Source organism: Notolepis coatsorum (assembly GCF_963971535.1).
Source record: "Notolepis coatsorum genome assembly, contig: SUPER_7_unloc_5, whole genome shotgun sequence".
NCBI lineage: Eukaryota > Metazoa > Chordata > Actinopteri > Aulopiformes > Paralepididae > Notolepis > Notolepis coatsorum.
In genome coordinates, this window is record NW_028174876.1 from 139,487 (window position 1) to 148,311 (window position 8,825).

Genomic DNA, 8,825 nt, shown 5'->3' on the forward strand with positions numbered 1-8,825 from the left:
GGTTTAACATGATTTGTTGAGCTTCCTCTGGTGTAGTGGTTGTGGTATTCACTGACCTTTGGGAAGTATTTTGACATGTACATGGGTACCTTAGTGGTGTAGTGTATCTTGTAGACCAGGCCCATTGCAAGTTGCTGTACTCTGTCGTCTACTCTAAGCCATCCTAGGTTGTCAAAGTGGGCAGGGGTGAGGTGGGTTCTGGGGGTAAGGTCAAGCAGTAGTCTGACCAGTTTGTTTTGTGATGTTTGTAATTTTGTTTTAAGCGCCTTTGAGGTGCTTTGGTACCATGAGGTGCACGCATAGTCGTAGTACCCTTGAATGAGTGCGGAAAATAGGACATAATGTCCAAAATATGTTTGCCTTAAACTGAATATCAATTGGATTAGGAGTAACCAAATAAAACATTCAATGCAACCAATTGTCTATAGACTAGAATTTTTGAATGACTTTACTTTGTTTCTCGCATGCGCAGTAGTGCACCGCACAGTACAGGCCCCTCCCTGGGCCTGGTCTACAAGATACACTACGTGACCAAGGTACCCATGTACATGTCAAAATACTTCCCAAAGGTCAGTGAATACCACGATCACAACACCAGAGGGAGTTCCACAAATCATGTAAAACCCAGATTCGGCTCAAACAAGGGACTAAACACGTTTCGCAATTATGCCACATCAATGTGGAACGCCCTACCCAAAGCTGTAAAGGAATGTGAATCACTACCCACTTTCAAAAACACTCTCAAAAAACACCTACGTGAGACTGCAATTCGAAACTGGCCCCTACAAATGTCCTAGCCTAGTTGTACAGTAAATGACCAAGTAAGGCTTTGTCAGTATTCCAATGTACAGTGTAAAATGTGTGTGTGTCCCCTACCCAACCCCCCCCCCCCACCTCCAATGTACAGCCCTCACCCACCCACCCCACCCACCCAACCTCCTCCAATGTACAGTTTCTACGTCAAATGTATATACACTCTTTTTCTGGACACTTTTGTATCACAAACAGTACTGTATTTGCAAATCTGATGTCATAAATGTATAGATGTAGCAGTACTATCTATCTGTATGTCATGTATGTCATATATGTTATGATGAATTGAAAATGGGGGACCCTGATGTAAACAAGACGAAAGTCTTTCTCTGGTCTGCATCCCCTTAACAATTGTATGTATTGAGCTGTACTGTACTGTACCCATTCTGCAATCTGTTAATAAACTTTTCAATCAATCAATCAATCAATCAATCAATCAATCAATCCCATGTATGTATGGTGCTGCGGCACTGCAGATATACCCTACTCGACAGAGAGGAGGAGGAGGGAGGAGGAGGAACCGCCGCGCCGACCGACGTGCTGACGTCATGTAACGTAATAATCCCCTGACGTCCGTGTGACAGAGAGGAGGAGAGAGAGAGAGAGATGGTGGTAGGAGCTGGGACGCGGCAGCAGCGGCTGCAGGACGTGTTTCTGTGTGAACTGAGCTGAACTATGATGACAGTTAGTTGACGAAAAGTCTATAAAACGCAGAGACGACGCGTCCAACTGGCCTTGTTTACATTGTTTGGACTCCACTCCTAAACGTCAGGTAGGGGGCGCTATCTGTGGCGCTGTGGCTCTTATAATAAAACTAGAAACAAGAGTGCGCACAGTTGGTTAATAATACATAATAATAATAATACATAATAATAATAAACTAAATGGTACGGCTCGTTGTGTTATTAAAATCAAGCTGTTTGTGTTGTCAGTCACCGCCTTCGCCTCAAATCCAGGGGTTTTAATAACAGCCTAACGACAGGAGACTTTGATTGATAGACGTGGGGGACCAATGGCTGCGCTCCCCGAGACCCTCCCGACCAATGGTGTTGAGGAGGGGCGGGCACTAGTACGGGTCAACCGAACGTGCTAGCTGTAACTTCCAACGTTATGTTTACATCCGTGCAGTGGATTTGCTTATTGATTGATTGATTGATTGATTGATTGAAAACTTTATTAACAGATTGCAGAATGGGCACAGTACAGTACAGCTCAATACACACAATTGTTAAGGGGATGCAGACCAGAGAAAGACTTTCGTCTTGTTTACATCAGGGTCCCCCATTTTCAATTCATCATAACATGCTTGTCACCTATTGATTGATTGATTGAAAACTTTATTAACAGATTGCAGAATGGGTACAATACAGTACAGATCAATACACAAAATTTTTAAGGGGATGCAGACCAGAGAAAGACTTTTGTCTTGTTTACATGAATTGAAAATGGGGGACCCTGATGGAAATGGGGGACCCTGATGGAAACAAGACAAACGTCTTTCTCAGGTCTGCATCCCCTTAACAATTGTATGTATTGAGCCGTACTGTATTGTACCCATTCTGCAATCTGTTAAATAAAGTTTTCATTCATTCATTCATTCATTCATTCATTCATTCATTCATTCATTCAGTCCCCCATTTTAAATTCATCATAATATATGACATACAGATAGACAGTACTGCTACATCTATACATTTATGACATACCAGATTTGCAAATACAGTATTGTTTGTGATACAAAAAGAGTCTAGAAAAGAGTACATACATTTGACGTGGAAACTGTACATTGGGGGGGGGGGGGGGGGGGGGTTGGTTAGGCGGGGTGGGTGGGGAACACTGTAGAACTGTACAAGAAAAACTGTACATTTGAATATTGACACAACCATACTTGGTAATTTACTGTACATTGGAGGGGGTTGGGTTAGGACATTTACAGGGGCCAGTTTTGAATTGCAGTCTCCCGTAGGTGTTCTTTGAGAGTGTTTTTGAAGGTGGGTAGTGATTCACATTCCTTTACAGCTGTGGGTAGGGCGTTCCACATTGATGTGGCATAATTGCGAAACGTGTTTAGTCCCTTGTTTGAGCCGAATCTGGGTTGAACATGATTTGTGGAGCGCCCTCTGGTGTTGTGATCGTGGTATTCGCTGACCTTTGGGAAGTATTTTGACATGTACATGGGGGTACCTTAGTCGGGGCTCAGGCGGACTGACACGCAGACGAGTAGACATAATGGTGGACAGGAAATGGACCTACAGTCAGATAACCAGCAGACAGACCACTCGCATGACGGAGGATCTCACTGATCAGATGGATCTCGGCTGCACACCACACGCTCAGAGGGATGGTTTCCTCCCCGGCAGAAGTCCTGTAGCACTAGTTGAGGACAACATGCCTAGAATGGGTCCATCCGTATAGGGATGGCTTAAAGGAACACGCCAACATTATGAGTCAGACGAAGAAGATGGATACCAATTTCCTCTCTGCGTTCAGTAGAAGGCTATCTGGCTGTAAGCTAGCCTAGCTGAGCACAGATGAATGGAAGTGGAAACGGACCAGCTAGCCTAGCTGTTGCCCAAAAACACCTCTCCCGCAGTGTTAAGCTCGGCTAGTGGTCCGTATCGACTCTCACTACGGAGCTAGTCTTCCTCACCAGCTTGTTCAGTTTGACTACAGAGCTAGTCTTCCTCACCAGCTTGTTCAGTTTGACTACAGAGCTAGCCTTCCTCACCAGCTGGTTCAGTTTGACTACAGAGCTAGTCTTCCTCACCAGCTTGTTCAGTTTGACTACAGAGCTAGTCTTCCTCACCAGCTGGTTCAGTTTGACTACAGAGCTAGTCTTCCTCACCAGCTGGTTCAGTTTGACTACAGAGCTAGTCTTCCTCACTTGTTCAGTTTGACTACAGAGCTAGTCTTCCTCACCAGCTGGTTCAGTTTGACTACAGAGCTAGTCTTCCTCACTTGTTCAGTTTGACCACAGAGCTAGTCTTCCTCACCAACTTGTTCAGTTTGACTACAGAGCTAGTCTTCCTCACTTGTTCAGTTTGACTACAGAGCTAGTCTTCCTCACCAGCTTGTTCAGTTTGACTACAGAGCTAGTCTTCCTCACCAGCTTGTTCAGTTTGACTACAGAGCTAGTCTTCCTCACCAGCTTGTTCAGTTTGACCACAGAGCTAGTCTTCCTCACCAGCTGGTTCAGTTTGACTACAGAGCTAGTCTTCCTCACCAGCTGGTTCAGTTTGACTACAGAGCTAGTCTTCCTCACCAGCTTGTTCAGTTTGACTACAGAGCTAGTCTTCCTCACCAGCTTGTTCAGTTTGACTACAGAGCTAGTCTTCACTAATGAGATGTGGTGTCAAAGTGAAACCTGTTGTGGCCTTGAGATGTGTCTCTGCTGCCAGTCTATAGCGTCACTCACTCTACCAACCTGTCAGACAACATTCCTCATGAGAGCCAGCCAGCAAGCAGGCAGTGGGGAAGAGAGAGAGAGAGAGAGAGAGAGAGAGAGAGAGAACGCAGTGGGGAAGAGAGAGAGAGAGATAGAGGCTAGCTTAGCACAAATGAATGGAAGCGGATACAAGTTAGCCTAGCTTAAAACTCCGGGAGAGGTGTCTAACATGCTTTGCATTCTTGCCATGTCCACATTAGCCGGAATAGCCGCTAAGCTAACCAGTAGGGCCGTCTTAAAGACTTCGAAGCTTCGTTCGATGGGCATGGGATTCGAATGGGAAAATAAAATTTGAATATATAAAAAAAAAAGTTCCCAGGCTGCTAAATCAACTCTGCCTCTCTTTGTTAATTACAACAAGCAATGCCGAGACACTCTATTAATAATAATAATTAGAGCTTCCATTTTTCGTGGACGAAAACTACACCAGACTATAGATCGACAAAATCCGTGCATTGGTTATCCAGATACATGAATTATCATCTCGGATAAGTGGCTTTGTACTCGTTTTAGCTTATCTTTTACAGCTTACGTTTTGGGCAATCATTAGAGGCTCCATTTTTCGTGGCAGAAAAATACATCGGTCTATATAGAAATAAATGCGTGTTGTGTGTTGTGCTTTGTAACGTGGCTTCATCTCGAAGTTTATCATCCACTGAGCCGTGAGGCTCCACATGCTTGTTTGGTTGAGGTCTGAACTCGCCAAATTGCCCATAAATATCGTTTTTGTGGGTATTGTCCCAGTTGTTGCTGTGTGGTTTTATCTGCCCAAAATTCAAGGAAGCATGAAAGCATTACAGCTTTGCTTGCACACCACGCCTGACGCCCCCCGCTCCCTCGTCGGGGACACTGGCGCGCACCCGAGACCACCTATTCCAGCGGTCCCATCTTGGAGCGAATCAGCGGGGGGGGGGGGGGGGGGGGGGGGGGATGGGCGTTCTCATCACACTCTCTCTGTGTGTCTCTGTGTGTCTCTGTGTGTCTCTGTGTGTCTCTGTGTGTCTCTGTGTGTCTGTGTGTCTCTGTGTGTGTCTCTCTGTGTGTCTCTGTGTGTCTCTGTGTGTCTCTGTGTGTCTGTGTGTGTCTCTCTGTGTGTCTCTGTGTGTGTGTCTCTGTGTGTGTCTCTGTGTGTCTCTGTGTGTCTCTGTGTGTCTCTGTGTGTCTCTGTGTGTCTCTGTGTGTCTCTGTGTGTCTCTGTGTGTGTCTCTGTGTGTCTCTGTGTGTCTCTGTGTGTCTCTGTGTGTCTCTGTGTGTCTCTGTGTGTCTGTGTGTCTCTGTGTGTCTGTGTGTCTCTGTGTGTCTCTGTGTGTGTGTCTCTGTGTGTCTCTGTGTGTGTCTCTGTGTGTGTCTCTGTGTGTGTCTCTGTGTGTCTCTGTGTGTGTCTCTGTGTCTCTGTGTGTGTCTCTGTGTGTGTCTCTCTGTGTGTCTCTGTGTGTCTCTCTGTGTCTCTCTGTGTGTCTCTGTGTGTGTCTCTGTGTGTCTGTGTGTCTCTGTGTGTGTCTCTGTGTGTGTCTCTGTGTGTCTCTGTGTGTGTCTCTGTGTGTGTCTCTGTGTGTCTCTCTGTGTGTGTCTCTGTGTGTGTCTCTGTGTGTCTCTGTGTGTCTCTGTGTGTCTCTGTGTGTCTCTGTGTGTCTCTGTGTGTCTCTGTGTGTCTGTGTGTCTCTGTGTGTCTCTGTGTGTCTGTGTGTCTCTGTGTGTCTCTGTGTGTGTCTCTGTGTGTCTCTCTGTGTGTGTCTCTGTGTGTGTCTCTGTGTGTCTCTGTGTGTCTCTGTGTGTCTCTGTGTGTCTCTGTGTGTCTGTGTGTCTCTGTGTGTGTCTCTGTGTGTCTGTGTGTGTCTGTGTGTCTCTGTGTGTCTCTGTGTGTCTCTGTGTGTCTCTGTGTGTCTCTGTGAGTGGGCAGTTCTCTCTGTGTGTCTCTGTGTGTCTCTGTGTGTAGATGGGGCAGGCGGCCCTCTGGAGGTTACCTCTCATGTGTCTCTCTCTGTGTGTAGATGGGGCAGGCGGCCCTCTGGAGGTTACCTCTCATGTGTCTCTCTGTGTGTAGATGGGGCAGGCGGCCCTCTGGAGGTTACCTCTCATGTGTCTCTCTCTGTGTGTAGATGGGGCAGGCGGCCCTCTGGAGGTTACCTCTCATGTGTCTCTCTCTGTGTGTAGATGGGGCAGGCGGCCCTCTGGAGGTTACCTCTCATGTGTCTCTCTCTGTGTGTAGATGGGGCAGGCGGCCTCTGGAGGTTACCTCTCAGGCTGCAGCTGCAGGAGGAGTTGGAGGAGGAGCTGGAGAACCACCTGGCTGAGCGAGACAGAGAGGAGGAGCAGAGAGGGGGGAGGAGGAGGGAGGAGAGAGCAAGGTGAGGTGTCTCTACTGTCTCCTCCTGGTGTGTTTCAAAGCTGCCGGGGGAGGGAGGGGAGAGAGGAGAGAGCAGAGAGGAGGAGCAGAGAGGAGGAGAGAGAGAGGAGAGAGAGGAGAGAGAGGAGAGAGGAGAGAGAGGAGCAGAGAGGAGGAGGAGAGAGGAGGAGAGAGGAGCAGAGAGGAGCAGAGAGGAGGAGAGAGAGGAGAGAGGAGGAGAGAGAGGAGAGAGAGGAGCAGAGAGGAGGAGAGAGGAGGAGAGAGGAGCAGAGAGGAGCAGAGAGGAGGAGGAGAGAGAGGAGAGAGAGCAGAGGAGAGGAGGAGAGAGGAGGAGAGAGGAGCAGAGAGGAGAGAGGAGGAGGAGAGGAGCAGAGAGAGGAGAGAGAGGAGAAGAGAGGAGAGAGAGAGGAGGAGAGGAGAGAGAGGAGAGAGGAGAGAGAGAGAGGAGAGGAGAGGAGAGAGAGGAGAGAGAGGAGAGAGGAGGAGAGAGAGGAGGAGAGAGGAGAGAGAGGAGAGAGAGAGGGAGGAGAGGAGAGGAGAGGAGAGAGGAGCAGAGAGGAGGAGAGGAGGAGGAGGAGAGAGGAGCAGAGAGGAGCAGAGAGGAGGAGAGAGAGGAGAGAGGAGGAGAGAGGAGGAGAGAGGAGGAGGAGAGGAGAGGGAGGAGAGAGGAGCAGAGAGGAGGAGAGAGGAGCAGAGAGGAGGAGAGAGGAGCAGAGAGGAGGAGAGAGGAGGAGAGAGGAGCAGAGGAGGAGAGAGGAGGAGAGAGGAGCAGAGAGGAGGAGAGAGGAGGAGAGAGGAGGAGAGAGGAGGAGAGAGGAGCAGAGAGGAGGAGAGAGGATCAGAGAGGAGGAGAGAGGAGCAGAGGAGGAGAGAGGAGCAGAGAGGAGGAGAGAGGAGGAGAGAGGAGGAGAGAGGAGCAGAGAGGAGCAGAGAGGAGGAGAGAGGAGGAGAGAGGAGCAGAGAGGAGCAGAGAGGAGGAGAGAGGAGGAGAGAGGAGCAGAGAGGAGCAGAGAGGAGGAGAGAGAGGGGAGAGGAGGAGAGAGGAGGAGAGAGGAGCAGAGAGGAGAACTGCTCCTAGTTCTGTGACAGTCTGACCCCTCCTTGTCTTCTGCTCCTAGTTGTATGACAGTCTGACCCCTCCTTGTCTTCTGCTCCTAGAGAGAGAGGGGGGGCCCCTGAGAAGACCCCCTCACTGTCACGGACCTGGAGCTGATCTCTATCACCTGCTGGGAGCGCGCAGGGGGGGTACGCACACACACGCACACACACACACACACACGCACACACACACACATGCACACACACGCACACACATGCACGCACACACATGCACGCACACACACACACCCAATAATACACGCAACGAGACCCTCAATATTCCAATGTACAGTTTTGCTTGTACAGTTGTACAGTTCCCCCCCACCCCACCCAACCCCACCCCACCCACCTACCCAACCTCCTCATGTCATGTATGTTGAGTATGTCATATATGTCACTATGAATTGAAAATGGGGGACCCTGATGTAAACAAGACGAAAGTCTTTCTCTGGTCTGCATCCCCTTAACAATTGTGTGTATTGAGCCGTACTGTATTGTATTGATTGATTGAATTGATTGAAAAGTTTATTAACAGATTGCAGAATGGGTACAGTACAGTACAGCTCAATACATACAATTGTTAAGGGGATGCAGACCAGAGAAAGACTTTCGTCTTGTTTACATCAGGGTCCCCCCTTTTCACATACATATATGACATACATGACATACAGATAGACAGTACTGCTACATCTATACATTTATGACAGATCAGATTTGCAAATACAGTACTGTTTGTGATACAAAAGTGTCCAGAAAAAGAGTGTATATACATTTGACGTAGAAACTGTACATTGGAGGAGGTTGGGTGGGGGGGGGGGTTGGGTAGGGGGGACACACACACAAAGCCTTACTTGGTCATTTACTGTACAACTAGGTTAGGACATTTGTAGGGGCCAGTTTCGAATTGTACCCATTCTGCAATCTGTTAATAAAGTTTTCAATCAATCAATCAATCAATCAATCAATCAATCAATCAATCAATCAGTCTATGTGTCTGCAGCGTGGTTAACAGCAGAGACCACAGGCTACAACAAAAGGCGTCACAGTTACACTAGTTTAGTAAAAGACTGGCCAGGTAAATAAATTATCTAAATAATAAATAAATTAAAAAGAGCTCTAACA

The 8,825-nt window shown here is 48.0% G+C and overlaps 1 protein-coding gene and 1 long non-coding RNA gene across 6 annotated transcripts in view; one reads left to right on the forward strand and one right to left on the reverse strand.

Annotated features, from left to right (window-relative positions):
* cep44 (centrosomal protein 44) overlaps positions 1-6,304 on the reverse strand; it is a 67,760-nt gene extending 61,456 nt beyond the window's left edge. For all 5 annotated transcript variants that reach the window (XR_014619971.1, XM_084338343.1, XM_084338344.1 and 2 more), the window contains exon 1: positions 6,223-6,304. Coding sequence is in view for 4 of the 5 variants with exons in the window: in XM_084338343.1 (XP_084194469.1) it covers positions 6,223-6,284 (62 nt within the window). In the remaining variant the exon portion in view is untranslated. The remainder of the gene's footprint in view (positions 1-6,222) is intronic.
* On the forward strand, positions 1,428-7,853 carry LOC311232764. Its single transcript, XR_014619972.1, has 4 exons — positions 1,428-1,585; positions 6,303-6,325; positions 6,490-6,606; positions 7,764-7,853. It is a non-coding gene; the product is annotated as an uncharacterized lncRNA (long non-coding RNA).
* Positions 7,854-8,825: the final 972 nt, after the last annotated feature.